Source organism: Denticeps clupeoides, chromosome 3 (assembly GCF_900700375.1).
Source record: "Denticeps clupeoides chromosome 3, fDenClu1.1, whole genome shotgun sequence".
NCBI lineage: Eukaryota > Metazoa > Chordata > Actinopteri > Clupeiformes > Denticipitidae > Denticeps > Denticeps clupeoides.
The window spans coordinates 10,361,072-10,380,177 of NC_041709.1; the positions used below are offsets into that span (position 1 = coordinate 10,361,072).

Consider the following 19,106-nt stretch of genomic DNA (forward strand, 5'->3'; position numbering starts at 1 on the left):
TATTTGCGATGACCCTGGTAAGAAAACCATGTTGATGCTTTCTCTTGAGGTGTTTAAAGTGGTATATACAGGGCGGCATTATGGAGCTCTATGCCTTGGTGGGTTATTTAATTTTTTCATGTTCTTGCTTTTTGTCTGTCTGCCACTGTGCCCTGTGTCACCAGGTAGCTGCGGTTTATGTGGACAGTGAGGGAAAGGTGGAGAGAAACAGACAGTGAAAGGCCATTCACCTGTCACCTGACTCCCTTGGCCGGCAGGCCTGCCTGCAGACTTTAGTCTGAGTGATGGGGTGGACTGTCACACTCCCACACCGCTGCCTGTCCCTCAACTCAGCAGCTTCAGCTGTTCACTCCACTCATTGTTCTTATTTTCTTCCTCTCATGTTTATTTGTCCATGTCTGAATGTCTCAGTCCTTAAGTTTTCAATTATAAACCGGGCTCAAGAGAACCATTTTGCATTGCTGATCGTCGCCCTGCATTTACTGCAATAATATTATGAGTATGGTTAAAATATACCCTAGGCCTTATGTTTGTTCTTGCTAATGAATATCAAGTAAATAAAATTCCACTAGTATATAACATGGCGGGACCGTGACGTGGCCTTTGAATCCTGTCTTGGAACTTTTGGACCTTTTGTGTCCTTTCCACTTTCCAAAGGCATGTACACTTGGAGACTGAATTGTTCATAGGTGCAAGTGGGAGGTGTGTGTGTGTGCGCTCTGGGGTTAGCTGGCACCCCGGGCTGTGCAGCATCCATGTGAGTAGGACCAAGTTGGTCATGGACAGTGAGTGAGAGAGTGAGTAGAATTTAACAAATACTGGATCTCAAAAAAAGAGCCTGAATGGACAATTCTTGTGAACATTTAATTGATCATGTTATGATGTAGCACAAATGACACGTTTATGCCACTCCTTCCTGTTATGATGTAATCTGTCAATTTATTCTATTTTAAGGCCTCCCATGCATGCATTGATAAAGGCCCTGTGGCCAAAGCACACTGATGTGTTCATTCCTGTCTACCCAAATAAATCAATGGTATATGCCACTTATTTTGTTTTATTCTTATATGTCCTGCCAGGTTGTTTTATCTAGAAGAATCGTCAGCTATGACTTTTGTTTTTAAAGCAGAAAGTGGGAAAAGCATTAAACATTAACTTATGTGCCATAATGGATTTTCATGTATAAACAAAGCCCAACAACGTTTCCTATTTACAGCATTTATTAGACACCCTTATCCAGAGCGACTTACAATCAGTATTTACAGGGGACAGTACCTCTTGAGCAACTTAGGGTAAAGTGTCTTGCTCAGGGACACAATGGTTGTAAGTGGGATTTGAACCTGAGTCTTCTGGTTCATAGGCGAGTGTGTTACCCACTAGGCTACTACCACCCATTTATCATAAGATTTGTTTTAGCCTTTTTTGCAGTGTGGTAATGGACCTGAATTAATTATGAAAATCATAAATTCTGAGAGGACTTGGGGACAAAAAAGATTTCACAACATATTTTAAACTGAATCCTTGGTTCAGCCCAGTTTTAATCATATTTCTGCAAAGAAAGCCAAAGGTTAAGGCCTCTAAGATTAATGTAATATATAGATATTATAAATCCAGATACATCTATTGTGTGATCATGAAATACAGGTAGTTTCATATACATGTTAATTAAACAGTGATTTTCTGCAACAGTGTAATTTTTGCAATGCAATTTCTGTCCGTTTTTTATGCTTCCTTTGATTCCATTCGTTATAGGAACATGACATTTTATTTTCCAGCCAGGCTCTAATTGACTGTTTTCACACCAATTATCTTCTGAAAGAGGATTATCCTCTGAAATAAAAGAGATACATTAACATTTTTGAATGATTCCACGAATATTGTGCTTCACTATTTTTACAGGTGGCCTGTATGGAAAAAAAAACCTCACTCGGGGTATTTGTGCAGGGATTATACTTGCAGTCTACCACTGCGAATGCAGACCCATGCACTGGAAGCAGCGCTGCTCAGATTTAGATGCCACACATATGGCCACACGAATCCAATCTGCACATTCATGAGACGGCTTTTTGTCACCAATCCGAGGAGTTTTTATAACACTGGGTCAGACGATGTGTTTGCAGATTTATCCATCTTGTGTGTCCTCGCTTGGAAAACATTTACATGACATTTTAAAAAGGTTGTAGGACTGGAACATCATGTGTAACATGTCTGTCCCCTTTTTTCTGTTCCAAGCAGCGCACATTTGTGTATTTTGTCAGTCCACATCTGACATGTCCGCTGTAACTCTTGTTTCCTCCTCAGTGCCGCCGCAGTTCCTGAATTACCCATCTAACATGTATGCCTACGAGAGCACGGACATCGAGATGGAATGTGCTGTGACAGGAAACCCCCAACCCAGTGTACGCTGGGTAAAAAATGGCGAGGTTGTCATCCCAAGCGATTACTTTCAGATTGTGGTGAGTAAAAATCATTTTAAGAGGCACACATACACACACACACACACTCATCAGTGTTCCAGTAGATTTCCTGGAGCATGACTCCAGAACATTCTGCTCTCATCACCTTTCATATTTAAGTATGACAGAAAAACTGCTCTACCTTCTTAGAGAAAAGGGATGAGAATCCTATAAAAAGGACCTTGCAAGGACTGAGGACATTACAAACATTTGATGTTTTTCTAAACCTTATACCTTATTCACGCTGTTACTTGTTTATACTTATGAATTTATGTTTATTATTTTAATATAAACACACTGAGGTTTGCATAGATATGCACATAAAAATGAACTAGTTCATGTTCAATTGATTCTTTTCTTTTTTTTTTTTTGGTATAGTTCAACATATATAACTCACCACTCGCTTTCTTTTCGCAAAATGATTCAGTTCAGTATTCACAACCATTGCACAACATTGCAGACAAAAAATGTATTATATGTAACATGATACAAATAATTAATGAACACATCATTTACATATTTAATATATACAGCAGTTATGCTTATTTCTGTAATCACCATTGTAACATCCTCAGCCATATAAGGTGTATCATTGGCAGACATCATTGTAAATCTGAAATGCCTTGTTTCAGGATGGTAATAACCTCCAGATCCTTGGGCTGGTGAAGTCTGATGAAGGCTTCTATCAGTGCGTGGCAGAGAACGAGGCTGGAAACGCCCAGGCCATGGCTCAGTTGATCCTGCGAGAGCCAGGTAAGACCCACTTCCAGCCCTTCTAACCCATCTCACCGCCATGCTGCTACTGTCACCATCGCCGTTCAGCAAACTCACACACCATAAGTCCCACCCATGGCTATAGAAAGGGCAGGGGTCACCCAGCAGGCAGGGCAGGCGACAGGACAGCAAGCTGAGCAGGATTTAAGAGCTCCGCAGGGGCAGCAGATGTTGTGTGACACTGGTGTTAACTCGGCCAGAGATTTTTTTTTTTTTTTTTTGCCACAACTTTGTCACCCAACTACCCTCCCTAATACACTGCAGCCAAGCAAAAATAAAAAACGGTGCTTCTGAACAAGGATTCCCCCCCAGCTACCTCCCATGCCTCTTCCACTCGCCCTGCATGTGTTTAAAGACAGAGAGACGTGTCCGTTTTTTACGACGGCGTGAAGCCAGGCGTGCCGATTTCAGCGGCGGGAGAGCAATTGAACATAGAGTTCTGCCACTCGCTTCCTATTTATACAACAGCTTGAGGGGCGTTAAACTCTTAGACCACCGCCAGAGAGGTGAGACTTCAGCACAGGTACTGCTGCTTTGTTATCAGGAGTTATGGGGCAGAGCGTGCAGCGAATGAGACAGCGACGAAGATGCTGGTTCCTCCAAGGGCGAACCATCAACACCTCCTGCAGAAGAGCTGCAGATGGGGGACAAATTAAAGGAAACAATGAAGAGTCTTGGTAACTTCGCTAATTACTGAAGTGATGGAAAACACAATGAAAAAAAATGTTGTTAATAAAAGAAAACAAAAATAAAGAAAGTTGATAATCAAGCAAATGTCACTGTAGTTAGAACTTTTTTTATTATACTGTCGGCATAGTCTATTTATTCTTTCCCTGCTCCTATCTTGGTGTTCGCCGTGATTGTAATTTTCCCACTTGTGAGTTTGATAAAAGGTCATCTCATTTTCATATTCAGCTACCATTCAGTGACGCTTCGTGCCACGATGTCCTCATTGACCTTTCACGATAACAAGACATACAATCTTTTACTCATTAATACCTGTGTGTTTCCCGGTAAGGGTCAGCTCAGCCTGCAACGAGAAGTCATATTCGTTTCATACTCATTGGTGAGCACTGTGTTTAGAGCAGGTGCAGGGGCCTGCCAGGCCTTCGCCTGTTACTGTAACAGGAGGCGGGCGGCTGTTGTCAGGTGGTGAGAGCAGCTTCGACTGTCTCCCCGAATTTCAGACCCTGTCTGTACCCGGACAGCCTTGTTTGCCATTATTCGATTAGACGTCTTCCCTCTGGTGCGGCGCTTGCATGTGCACTTCTGTCCCACGTGGGCCATTCAGGTGTAAGAACAAGGCAGCGGGGGGCTTCCTGAGCTCCTTTTTTTCCCCCCATTATTAGTTTATGCCTCTATCAGCATATGGCGGAAAGGGCTGATTCGATCACGGGGCCACATGTGGCAACATGTGCATGAGTAACTCAATCAACGGTGGCGCCCGCGGCAGGGCCTCGAAAACTCAGCGGCGATCCGATTACAGCACGAGGAGAAGTATCCTTAACAATCAGTGGAGGTGCTGTTGGGTTTTATTTTATACGGCTCTGGGGTTACTATAACTGATGTGTCACTGTCGCTTACCAGTGGCCATATGTCACGAGATTAGAAAATCTGTTTGTCCCGCGTCTGTGAATTAATATTGATACTTCTGTGCACAGGAACACTGAAGTGTGCTAAAGATCGCATCAATTTAGCGTAGGATAAGCTGAGAGGCAGACAGTTTTTGAGAAACTCACTTCAGGAAGAACATGACTTGATAGAACATGTTGAATGTCAGTCATGATCATCTGTAGTCGTCCACTGTCCTTGCAGGAGTGGGATTTTTTTTTTTGTTAAGTTTCTTTAAAAACCCATGAAAACTGTTTCTTTGAGCAATATTTGTACTGGGCGCTGGCTGGCGTAATCTCTCTTCGGTAAAGAAATGGATTAATCTTTTTTCCTTGGCTTTTTTTTTAATCACTGCTCAGACAATGTACGATTTGTCTCCCGAGGCACGAACAGAACAGCAGGCACAGATGGCAACAGTGGAGACGACGCAGCCTGAGAACAGCACTTTGAGCACCATTGCAAGGTCACACACGCAGACATACATACACACAAACACACACACACTCACACATGGTGATTAGCAACCAGAACTGCCCACTGGAACTGTGGTCCTGACCCAACCCAGAGGAAGGTCCCAGCGGGTGTCTTCCATCAGTCAGCTTTTCCCATGTTCCCTCATACTGGGAGTTGTCCCTAACGATGGCTGGTATTCCAGTCGTCAGGTACGGGCCAGTCGCCATGAAAAAAAAAATGTCTCCACCCCCCACCCACTTGTACACACACACACATGTTCACACACACACATAACAAAGCCCTGCCTCCTGTCACCTCGCAACAAAAGCATAATAGAGTTGAGGGCCAGTTCCTTTATTAAAGGGAAATGCAGGCCTGATGGACACATAAAAGCTCCTTTCAACATGCTCCTCTCATCTCAGTGAGCGTTAACTTAATCTTCATAGTGTTAATTACCTTAGGGGAATAGGAGGAGAGTACAGGAACGTATGGGAAAGGAGAGCAGGTGAGGAAGCTGGCTGAAAACAGACCATCAAAAAGACGTCACTCATGAGAGTCCCCTGCACTTTTTTGACTTGAGTCTTTTCCCTTTGTGGATCGATTGTGTTGTCAGACTCTGTGTCTGCCATGCCTAAAACAATGGCCGGTGATGTACGATATGCAATTGTTTGATGCCGCCATCTGTGGACACGTGGCTATGAGCCCTCATTATTCACAAAAATCCGATGACTGCTCCCGTCAATAATGCATTGCTGTGCGTGAGGTGCTTCACCTGCCTCTGCAAAATGGATTTTGTGTCATTAAGAAGCTCTGGCCTCTCAGAACCGACGGCCTGTTGGCCATCATCACTTCTCAGCATATTTGAATTTATCACAGCCAGAACTATTGGTTGTGCTCTGTATTTAACAAGGTTATGGGCGCCTGGGTTTGCCTTCAGTTTTACTTTTAGTTGTTTTGCAATTGAAACCTGTGAATAGTTTGCTGATCAAAATACTCAAATATAAGCAAATATAACCTATCAGTATGTTTGGTGTGTGTGTGTGTGTGTGTGTGTATAACTAAAAAGCTGTACTTATGTAAATAAAGAAGATATTAGTGAACACTACATCTTATTAAATGCCAGGAAGAAATGGCCCAATGACCTGTAAGCCAGGTAATGGGCTTTTATTTAATGGTGATAATCAGGATATTCAGTATTGTCAACACAGACACACACAGACACACACACAAGCAGTTTCTTTTGTGTGCCTCCAGGGATGTACGAGTGACACCCTGGCCTGTGGTTTAATATCCACAGCTTTGCAGCCCTCTTCACTCATTCATTAGCACTCAGAGGGGGGGGAGCAGCCAGGCAGCAGGCTGGTGGGTGTTACTGAGACCAGTGGGCCGAGTCCGAAGTAGAGCCCAACCCACTCACACCCCGATACGCAACACATCTGCTCCAGGCATCCCTGCTACACCCACACAGCTCACTACACAGCCCCTGTAGGAGGAGAGAGAGGGAATGGGAGAGAGGTTAGAGAGAGTAGAGTCAGGAGGTGAACACCAACGCTTGATTACAGTTGCCGCCAGAGCCGCTCCTTATCCGCCCAGGGGATTCTGCCCCAGGTTTTATGTGCAACTGCACTGCAGCGAGCCAGGGTGCTGTGGAAACTATAAAATTCACTACTAAGATGAGAGAGAGAGAGAGAGAGAGAGAGAGAGAGAGAGAAGTTGGCAAGAAAAAAGGACAGGGATAGTGTGAAACAGAGAGGGAGTGAAAGTAAAAGGATGGGGAAAGTGACAAGTAAGATAAAAAGATGGATCGTAAAAGTGGGAGTCTGTGTGACAAATGGCAGGAGGGATCTGGCCGGGTAGTCTTCCTCCATAAACGCCCCTCCACTGCTGTAGTCGCTTCTGTGCGTTAAGCTCCTGTGTGCACACACCATTTAGATAATTATCTGCAGTTTAATAAAAACAGGCTGGTAATCTGCCATCACGTGGCCAGGATTTTTTCATTCCAGTCAATGCTCCTCTGGCACTTGTCAGTTCGGATTTGGAGGATCCGATCTTCAGCCCGTATTTGTGCTGGGATGTCAGTGGTGTGTGGCTGATAGTGGAGAGCTGACAAGAGCCACACACATGCACACACAGGCACACAAAAAGGCACTAGCCTCTGCAGTTGTATATATATGTGCGTGGGTGTGTGCGTGCGTGTGTGTGTATAGCAGGCAGTCCTGCATTTGAAGCACCAGCACATCTCCCTGTTTGATTTATGTCCCGCCGCCCGCAGAAAAGCGCATAAATTCACTAATCTAAGGGAGCCATTCATCAGGCTCAGGGCAGGCCTATATATCCACCCCTTCTGTGTGCTGGCGGCCGTGGATGTGCTGGTTAGCTTCACACTAGCTCCCTCTACTGGCTGTGGCAGTAACAGCCTGTGAGGTGACAGAACTAAGCAGCCCCTCAGACCTCACAGATACTTGTAACCTCTCTGTTTTCCGGAAAAATAAAGTTTCCCAAATGTTCACCCGGCTGCGTCTGCGTGGCCGCTAATAGCATCTTTAGATATCACAGCCTGAACAAACCAACTCGGCTCAAATTTAATTAGCAGCGGCCAACGTGCCCAAGTATTAGTGCGGGGCCGTGCCTGCGCTCATTAGCGCTCAGCTGCATGATGGATGAAGCACGCAGAGGCAGAAGCAGCCAAGACGTTCGATAAGCACTAATTGCTTTCCTTGCCCCTGCCGCCGAGCCACCGTCAACAGCACCATTCCCAAAAACACTGACACTCATCATCCCTTTTCAGCTGTCAGCATGCACTGACCAGCAGTGTTGCCAGATACAGAAGGGTTACAGCCCAGTAAATCACTACACACAAAACAGCCCAAAATAGGATGTCAGATAAACCGGCATGCAAAACTCTTTTCAGGGAACTCTACCAACCATCCCACCAACACAGAATTGAAGAGAACTGAAACCCCTGATTTGGTTCACTAGGGACCGATCTGAAAATACTTCTAGCTTATACTTTACAGCTGCTAGTCATTTGAAAGCAGCATAATGCAGCATAAACCACAAAGTAGAAGCAAAACTGCCCGAATAAGAAGGAAACTACCCAATCTGGCAACGCTGCTGGCCTGAAGAGCAGTAATGTCCTCCTCCTTGTGAATAAGGGATGGGAGGTAAATCCAAAGCCCCTCAGTAGTTTTGCTGGATTGGCTCTGCAGCTGATGTTCCCCACAAAGCCTGGTAAATAAATCGCTCAGCTTCACCTGCTTCAACACAAACCTGCCACTGAGCCAGAGAGCAGCTTGCTAATGCGCCATCGTATACTAAGCTCATTTTAAGTCTATTTTAATTAGATTAGCAAGATGCTTGTAGCCCCCCCCCCCCTCCAGGATGCCTTACTCCTCTCCTCTCTTTCATCTTTTCTTCCACTCAACCCCTCCCTCATCCATTTAATGAATTCGTTCTCCTGACTGATATTTTTGTATTAAAGCAGCTTATCCATTTTCTGTAACAAAAGCGGCCCTCGTCTCAAACCTTCCCTTTATACCCATCCTCTTCCTCCTTTTTTTTTTTTTTTGCATCACACAAACTGTCAGATCAAATAGGATAAGAGAAGCCCAAGCTGTCTCCTGAGGGAAATTGATGGAATTTCTTTAGGAATTCAAATAGCTTATCTGCGAATGACAGCAGAAAATCTCCTCACCTGACTCTCCCCACTGCCTCTCTCTCTCTCTCTCTCTCTACACCCCCCCATTTCCTTCCTTTTTCTCCTCTCTTTCCTGATGGTACCTCCCCGCCTACCTTTGTACCCCTGATACTCTACTGTAATTAAACATGAATTATTGATTGGCATTATCCAGTGACAGTTTTGCATTTGTGATCTGGAAGATGTGTTCCCCATGTCTCATGTGGTCGGGGTGGGGAGAGTGGGAGGAGGGGTGTTGCTCTTGCTCTTCAGCCGACTGTCACTCGGATGGTTGGATTTTAAGATATCTGCTCTGGGATGTTATGGGATACCTTTTGTATGCAAAGGTCTGATTTGCAAATGTATTGAATATGCAGCGGCTTGTAGAGAAGATCCTCCTGAAACTGGAGTGCCATCTAGATGCTTCTCTTAACCTCTCTCCTTCGGAGATACCTGAAAAGGACATTTATGCCGAAAAGCAGAATGTGCTACTTAGAAAATATAATTAATAGAATTATGTCAGTATTGTCACCACAGAAAAATGACATGTATTGAAGACTAAAGGGCATTTTTTCCTTGTCAATTTCCTCGTCAATCAATGTAAATTTCTTAATTTTTTTATGGAAACAAGAATTCGTTGAATAAATTTTTTTGCAGTAATATTATTCTAGAAATGAAATATTTCTCATTTGAGAGAATACAAGGCATTTTCAAAATGTAAATTTAGCTGTCTGTGAGGTATGTATATTTGATGAGACATCTTAAGACGAGTCAAAAATGTAAACTGAGCTAATTCATGTGAACGTGCCATGCACATTTTTAATTTCCTAACATAGCACAACAGTAACATGGCATGACAGTTATTTGATGTTTTATCTTCCAAATATCAGGTGTATAGGCTAAACCATCCTGCTGCTCCATTACTTCAACCCTTGTCTAATCTTGAAACGCTCAGTGTGATAGATACATATTTCTTCAGAATTTTGGAACAGACTTGTTGTTTTGTGAGTAGATGATTTAGTTGAGAAGCTTTTTAGCAACCCAACCCTCTCAGCCCTCGCTCATATTTTACAGGAGCAAAATTCTAATTTTTCTGCACCTTTAAATTACGCAGCATCTCAACTGTAAATGATGTGATTGAGCAAAATGAACCCAAATCAACTGAAGCCTTAGGGTCCTCCCTGTATCCACGATGGCTGTAGCCATGCTGTTTTTCTTTGCCTAACCTTCTAACTGTGAATTGCTCTTCCAGGAGTTTCCAACAATGTTAGGTCTGTGATGTGATGGTCGGCCTTTTTTCACTGAAAAGATTTGCCAGAGATCAGGGGAAAGTATTGTTCCTGCTCTTTGTCTGCACCCCGCTGAAGGCTATTGACATTTTAGAGTTGCGCCTGTCTGCAGGGATAACTTTATCTGGGTCAACCTCAGTACCTGGAGACAGGGGAGTCGGTGTCTGACAAACGACTGGAACAAAGGATGCGTCTGGACAGACAGACCAAGAGAGAGTGGGAGATGTAGATCGAGATTGTGTCAAAAACTGTCTGAAGGCTGAATGCAAGTGTTGCAGTCAATGGGTCAGAACTTTCCGCATGGGACCCCAGAGGATCAAGAAACCTGCCCAACAAGTCAAATGCTTTTCACCAGGAAGAAAAAGGAGAGAGAGTTTGCTTGAGAGAAAAACATTGCAAGATGGCCCAGGGGGAAGCCAAATAACCACGATACACACATACACACACAAACAGATTCTGTGATGCTGTGTTAAATGTGCTTTCCTTCACAAAGCGATCCCCTGGCCAATTCGCTTAGTCGTTTGAGGGGTCAATAAAAATTGTTAAATGCCTCCAGGCATTCCTTCCCTCCTCCTCTTGTTTTTGATGCATTTTCCTTACAGAGGAAGGTCCCAAAAGCCGCCATAAGTCTGCCAGGATGAATGCTGGGTTAAAGAACGGGTCACCGGCTTACATGCCACTGATTTGGCCTTCACAGTGTAGATCCATTTCAACCTGCAAAATAAATCTGAATATGTAGAAAATATGAACTGTTATTGTCATTAGTAACAGTCTCAGAACAGCTCCTGGGAAACACCGAAGTGCTCTTGAGAATGTCTAGAATATGTGTTCAGATATAAGGACTTGAAGTGGAATTGTGCATACTGTTATCAAACTCCATAACGTTACCATTTAAATGGATTGTGTGTTTCTACCAATTCCCAGAACAAAATAGCATTGATTCATATTGTATTATATATCAAGATCTAGCTAACAAGACCCATTTCTAATTTAATGGCTGTAGTCCCTGTGGGGAATGGCATTTTGCTTCTGCTGCTGTTGCGGTTGTTCATAATCTCCCAAATTTCAGCATCATTAGAAAATAATAGGTTCTTTCTGAGCCGCTTAATGACAGCTCCGGTTCAGGATGCTTTGTCAGACTGAACTATAGTCTCTGGGAGTAAACTATTGCTGATGACCTCTGCACGACAGCTCTAATAGATGAGCATCAGCCCCAGAAGTGACTGTGCGATTATTTTCGATGATGGCCCCCACTCGCCCTTTGTTTATGTAATGAAGACGGAAAAACACCCAAAGATTCCTTAATGAGGTTCACTCAGCACTGCTACTGGGCCTAGAGAGACACAGCCTGCTTCCTCTCCAGCGCTTGGCTCGACTTGCCCTTGTATCCAGTACAGTGAAATGCATGTTGAAATAGGCTTTTTTCTAATTAGCAGCATTTGGCTTACAGTTAGCCAGTGCTGCTCTCGAAGCAGTCAGTGCATTTAGCTTGATAAGGTGTAAACAAGTCAGGATATCTGAAATACACAATGTACTTTCTTAGCTGTTGTTTGCATTTACATTTACTTTAATGGCATTTATCATACAGCCTTAACGCGAGCGAACAATCAGTAGTTACAGGGACAGTCCCCCTGGTGACACTCAGGGTTAAGTGTCTTGCTTAGAGACACAATGGTAGTAAGTGGGGTTTGAACCGTAGACTTTGTGGTCATCTGGTTCATAAGCGAGTGTGTTACACACTGGTCTTCTACCAGTAGGTATCCTGGAGGGCACTTTTTCTGATTCGACTTTTCTGGTTATTACCACCCAGTTCTCGAGCCATCTATGACAAGGATTGGTGACCTCATACGTTTGACTTGTTTGTACAGTTTTGAGTTTGGGTCACATTCAGACTTTAGATTGGCAAGTACCTTTCAGGTTGGCTTGGGTGTTTTCAAGGTATCGTGTGCAGGCCGAAATCAGGCCTAGGCTTTGTTGTGCAGACAGGTGAAAAAATGACTAAAAGAAACAAAGAGAAGATGACAGTCAGCACCTGGATTGCGGTTGCATGTGATATTTCTCCTCAATGCTCCTGGACATGGTGAATAATAATTCCCGAGTTCTGCCGGGACACCTGGCTCCTCATCCATCTGCACGTCAGGCTTCACTTATGCTGTAATGCCGGCCTTCACAGGTGCCTCTGCTTTTTTTCCACACAAATGGACGTGGAAGAGTACAGAATGCAGTAGCGTTTTGGGGTGCGCGCTGCATTATTCATGAGAGCAGCACGCACCCAGACACAAACACACACACACACACATGCGTAAACACTCCTGGCTGAAACAATAGTCCCATCTGAGTGATATTGGCTCAGTGTGAGTGTGAGCCAATGTCATGGAGACCTTTGTGCTGAAACTGCATGGCGAAGGTACATGGAAGGTACATGGTGCTCTCTGGCGCCAGCCGCTAAAACACTCAGAGTAATTGAATGCTTCGAAGGGACGTAGTGCAGCCCAGTTGGTTGTGAGGGCAGATGCCTGAATCTTCACATGCGCTTATTTGGATGGGCTTTAAAAGCGCTTGCAGAATACAGCGTGACATTTTAAAACCGGGCCAGATGTCCGTGCTCAGGGTAGATTACTGACACCTGCTTTAATTTGTCTGTTCACCCATGACTGGGTATTGGGAACGAGTGTTAGCACAGGGCCAGTCCATCCACAGGTCACTGTGAGTGGCACGTGTAAATACCGCCGGCGTGTCTGCGGGGGCTGATTGGCGTTCATGCTTCAACGTCTCCCTATTTTCTCCTTGGCTGCCGAGTACAGAGAGGGCGGCGTTTTATAGACGTGGCAGATTTTGTATTCTGTGGTGGGATTCTGACCTTACCAGAAACTCTCTCTCTCCACATCACCCTGACAACCCCTGCCCATTCCCATAATGCTTTGTTCTCCCTGGCGCCCAGGCTACTGTGCTGGGCCTTTAGGTTTGACTTGGGCTAAACCATGCGAGGCTGCTGTGTCTGTTGCCCTGGCAACATGCTATACTTCGTCCCTCACTCGCTTGCTTTGTAATTCCCTGCTAGATTGTAAGAGGTCAAGCGACTCCAGCATTGCGATAGGAGAGATCTGGTGTGGTGCGGCTCGGTCTCAGCTCTGGGGTTGAGTCGATGTAGTGAGCTCTTATTTTCGGTGTAAGGCCTTCATTTCGCCTCGAGCCTTCTGGCTGCATGTTTCAGGTCTGTATGGTGAGGGACCCAGATTAAAGATGACACTTCTGCAGGTATTCCACCACTTCTGGATGAAAGCCCACTAGTGGTGTTCTCTGGAGATTAATACATGATATCATTATCAGTGTCTGGGCCTTCACTTTTCATTTAGCATGCTGGCCTACCATTGTGAGAATTTTTTTCTCTGAACAATGGGCTGCTTTTCAAAAGGCAGTTTTTTGGTGTGATATTCTACAGAATTTTTTTTTTCCATGTTGCCCTTCATAGTCAGTAAAGGCTGGAGGGGTCCGCTGTGTAATTTTGTTACTTATTAAGTTGAAACCCAATTCAATCAATATAAAGAATGCATATTGCTTTTTTTTCTAGAGCTGTCAAAATGAACACTTTTATTCAGGTATTCAGAGCGTGGAAATCAGACTCGACTACACAACAATGATATTGCGTGACTAATATTACATATCATCTGATATTAGCCCTGTATTAGCCCTAAGATGAGAAAACAATTGAGCAAACCAAAGATATTTGCACAAAATGTTTTTATGTTAGAGATATTTTTATTTAAAGATCATCTGCCTGTCTCCCCATCTAAGTCTTTTTGCCACACTTAGTTCATAGTTTTAAATATGAGTTATAGCAATTTAGTCTTTAGAATGAATCATTGTTAATTAGTTAGTTTATTTTGAACTGATTTGTTATAATCTCAGAAAGAGAATTGTCTCTTGAAGTGGAATTTTTTTTATTTTATATTTAGATATACAGTATTTTTCAAGGCAATAAACGCAGCCACTGAGAGAGGCAAATACTGTGAGAAAAAGTATTTGTGGGCTTGACAACAGCCTCAATCTATTAAAGTGTCCACATTCCACTACAGTAATGGCACAGAGCAAAAAAACGAGCCACAGGAGAGGGATACGCTTTTCAGAAGATCCCCATCCTCCTCTTTGATAAATATTAGCTATAAATGCTGTTCATTTGGCCCAGGGTTCACCAGCACTTTCATTCACCTCGTGTCATTGCTGTGTAGCAGCCATCTAGCCTTCCTTCCATTCAACTAGCTTCATGCCTCACCAGGCAGATGATTGTTATTGTGTGAATTAGTGAAAGCTGTCAGCTTGTCTTTGCAGAAACAAGGAAGTAATCTCCAAGATGTAGAATGAGAAAAGTGAATAATGCTGATCGGAATGTTACAGTTTGGTGCTTGAGCTACAAAAACAGTAATAAAAGCTTCTAATTTTTTTTCTTTCCTGGTCGACTAGAGGGAACATGTGCCCTGTTTAGGTGTGAGTGAATAAATGACAATATGTATTTCATCTGAGTGATACTGTATAGCTGCGGACAGTGCTCTAAATCTGTGGATGTCAAGCCAAAAAACAGAGTATAATTGAATTAAATTATAACTGGATGAATGCTTTTTTAGTGTGTGATGTTCTGTTCTCAATGCTGAGTTGTGTGATTTTGTTCTGATGATGCTCTCTGGATGTTGCTGTTGATGTGGCACAGGAGGGGAAAAAAAATGAACCAGCTCCATGACTGCAACTCAGACTCCAATTGTTCATCCCCCACCCCCTCTGAGCCCCAATCCTCGTGATTGACTTAACCTCCAGTGTATCCGACAGCCAGACGACAGGCAAGACATAAGCTCCTGCTGTGAAAATTATTCCCAGACCTAAAATGCCAGCATTTTCCCTGGAATACTGGACTCAGCATAAGGTTCAGCAGACTGGCCAAAATGGGAAAAAAAATTCTATCTTAAGTCTCATTTAAGTATCATCACTCCCTCAAAGTAGTAAATGTAATGGATCGGGTGGTAGTAGGAGTACCTGCATATGTGGTATCAGTCTTCTTGATGGAAGAATGAAGTTGGAGTGCAGAAAGGCAATCGTGGACAGAAATAGAATAGATATTGTCATGAAGCGCTGGCCCATTCAAGAGGTTGTCACCACTGATTCATTTATAGTGGCCATAAAGACCTACAATTTCTTTCTCTTTTTATGGCATTAAAACCAAATTCTTCTTAGGCATGACAAAGACCATGGCAAACTATGCATAGTTCAGTGTGTGTGTGTGTATGTGTGTGTGTGTGTGTGTGTGCGCCCCTCTTGAAGCCACAAACAGAAAGTGAAATGTTTTTTCATCCAGTCCATACTAATTTTTCTCTGATGTCCTCCAATATTGATCAAGGTTGGTTGGAGGAACATTTCAGAACCCAAACACATTTTGGTACCACCGGTTCTTGCATTGATCCCTTTCATGATAGAATGCCTACATGCAGCCTTTTTGTCATCCTTTTTTGCAAGAAGTATAATAGTGTACTGGTAATAGAAGAAAAGAAAAACTGAAAAAAAAATGAGAGAGAACAGATGCCCCCTCAGAAAGTATTTGAGCTTTATATTTCTAACACACAAGGGCGGCAAGAGGCCAAACATTTAAGGGTGAAATGATAAGAATCAAAAGAATCAAAACAGTGAGCACCAGAACAATAAAAAAAAAAAAATCAAAAATTATGCATTTCAATAAAGTTAAATTATTACATTATTTAGCATTTTCGTTAATTAAATAAGTATTTGATCCCCTATAATTCAGAAAAATTTATGGCTCCCAGTTGTATTTTATGCAGATAAGGATCAGACATTGGGAGCTTCCCAACTTATTATCTATATAAAAACACTGTCTATAGAAACAATCAATCTATCCATATTCTAAACTCTGCACCATGGCCAAGACCGAAGAGCTGTCCAAGGATGTCAGGGATAAGATTGTGGACCTACACAAGGCTGGAATGGGCTACAAGACCATCACTAAGCAGCTGGGTGAGAACGTAACAAGAATTGGTGCTATAATTTACTTAAATAAAATAACTACAGGCAAGATCTTACCTTTCACTTCACTTCACTTGTGGATTTGCATCAATAGGGTGGAGGGGGAAAAAAGTGAAAGTGAAGTGATTGTCATTATGATGATGGCACCTTGGTGGTTCGGGATTGAAATCAGCAACCGTTACCAGATCTCCTCTTCTCCACGAACATGTCCAGCCAGGTTTTAAACAATGATTAAACATTCACCATGTCATCGGCTTCTACACGCATATTCATGCTAGTTAAAAAATTAATGCTAGTTCTGCCAGTGTTCACCCTCCATCAGTAGTGGGTTTGTGTAGTCTACGCAAAATAATGTCTTTGAATAAATAAAATGTCACAAGCAACACACTAGCCTAGTTTCTTTATACTTAGCATAAAAGTAAAAATATTATCTGCAGTGTAAACTTCATTTTACATGTCAAAAGGAATTTGCCGTGTTAATGGTTGCCAACCCCTCATATAGACTGATCATTTCTTAGTTAGTAGGCAAACTTACTAAATCGACAGGGGTTCAACAACTTTCCCATGGAAACCTAAACCAGAGGTTTATGTTTGCCTTCTCTGTCTAAACTGTAGGATTAATGACCCCTGCCATGGAGACGGAGCATCATAATCATTACCTGTCATAAACTCCCCCTCTGGAGTGAATGAAGTTAATGCATGTTTTTAATGGCTGGATCACGCAGCTTGTCAATTGTCATGAACTGAATGTGGATTTTACGCTGAGTGTAATACCACCTCATCATTAACTCACCGGGAATGTGTCCGTCTCCTTCAGAGTGGATTTCACACTTTTAAAGTGAGTACATTCAGCCCAGGTTCCTGCTGTCGCTTAATCATTACACAAAATTACACTGTAGGGATGTGAAACATTATTTTGTGGATGGCAGCAGAGCATATCATGTAGCAAAGCAACAAAGGACACAGAAAATGTACAATAGAAATTAAAGTAAAATTACATTCATAAAAATGTCATTTTGGGCAGATTGCCCATTTTAAAGTCATATAAAAGACAAATGATCCAAGATCAGAATGCACATATCTTTGACTGACAAGAGTGATGTTTTAAAAAAGACTTTCATTCTTGAGAGTAAAGGGGACGCAATTGGCCGTGCTTTGCTTTTGCTAAAACAGCTACAGAAATTTGCAGTACACTTTTAACTTTTGAAATGTGCTCCTGACAAGTTTAGAGACTTGGATGTCTTTAAAGTGCATTCCAGTCCCTGACTGGCGTATATAAAAGCAACGGGTGACCTGTGATCTCCAGTATTGTTGCCTCTTAAGAATCATTGCATTCTTTCTTTCTGTATATGTAGTTTGAAGTCTGAAGTCACATTATGATTTCTGATCAAAGGTAATAAAAGGAGTATGCCGAACACAAGTGAGAAATGTTTCATATATCCACTCCACATTAATGCAGAGTGGCATGACCGCTTTATTAATAACTGTGCTGCAACTGTTTATCGTTCCAAAGCTGCTTTGTTCTTGCAGACTACAAAAGGAGCATCTGAGACACAACAGACTTTCTTTCAAACAATTTGTAGAAAATATGTCACAGTTTTTTATACATATATTATATATATATATATATATATTTTGGAACAAAATGTCCTTCCTTTGATCCCTGATTTTAGAGTGATAAGTTGAAAAGGGAATGATGTGAGTCACATAAACACATGTTGTTCCTCAGGTCAGGCAGTTCTGTACACTGTTAGAGCTATAAAATACAGACATTGTGCAGTGAAGGGGGACAGTGTCTGCGCCAGTGCCTGCCAGTGACCTCTCTGCCTGGGTTTAATGCCATTCCGGGCTGCCCAGTTGCCACCTCTGCCCGGCTTTCTCCTCAGCCGCCTCGGCATGGTGCAGATGAACCATAATGAAGCCATTAGGCCCTGCCGTCCGGCTGATTAGCTCCATTTTGGGTTAGGGGCTGCTAATGAGGCGCTGCCCACTCTCCTCTCAGAGTGAAAACAGGAAAGGAAACAGGAGCACAAGCAGAAATGAAGGTGTGTTTTTTATTGAACTGTGCCAGATGTGGCAGTGAAGCCAAATTCAGCCGTCTCACAGACTTTTTTTTTTAATAACTTATTTCTCATTACTGTTTCTAGAGTCGTTTTATTGCATTTAGGTTTTGTGTGTCAGATCTCTCCTTGTGTGTAACAGCCCTGTCTTTGTGTGCTGCAATGAGGCAAGGAGAGAGGTTATGAGGTTCTATGAAGTGTGTGACTATCTGCAGATAATCACACTACAGACCTTGAAGGGCACACCCAGCCATGATAATGACCTGAAATGGCAGAGATCTTATGTGTATGGGCCTATGGGTATGCATGAGAAAGTCAGTCACTCAGACAGACATACAGTCGGTGCAGCTCGGTTATTTAGAGGTGGGAGGGGGACTGTGCTCTTTGGGCATAATTTGTGGCTAATGGGGCCTTTAACTGCAACACTGGAATTCGTTTCAAGGTACCTAAGACCCTTGAAGCATACAGAGCAGAAACCAGTCTTGCAACGTCTGGTTTGAATCACAGAATCGTTTCTTTTACAAAACGATCAGATTTTTGTTAAAGATCCCTTTGTTCTTGTTCCACGATGAGATGATTACAAATTCCAGCTACTTCATTTTGTTACTAGATCTCTAAACCTCCCTTTGGGAGGGGTCTTATGAACATTTTTTAAATATTACTGCCTGATAGAAAAAGAGTAGCAGTAAAGTGTTCATAAAGGACTCTTGCAGTCAGCAGATCTCAGCCTAACTTAATTTTTTACTAGCATGAATATGCGTGT

The 19,106-nt window shown here is 42.8% G+C and overlaps 1 protein-coding gene across 4 annotated transcripts in view; it reads left to right on the forward strand.

Moving 5' to 3' along the window:
* The window catches only part of dcc (DCC netrin 1 receptor), a 168,637-nt gene that overhangs the window by 88,156 nt on the left and 61,375 nt on the right, over positions 1 to 19,106 (forward strand). For all 4 annotated transcript variants that reach the window (XM_028973635.1, XM_028973636.1, XM_028973637.1 and 1 more), the window contains exons 6-7: positions 2,302 to 2,456; positions 3,089 to 3,209. In XM_028973635.1, the coding sequence (XP_028829468.1) occupies positions 2,302 to 2,456; positions 3,089 to 3,209 (276 nt within the window). The remainder of the gene's footprint in view (positions 1 to 2,301; positions 2,457 to 3,088; positions 3,210 to 19,106) is intronic.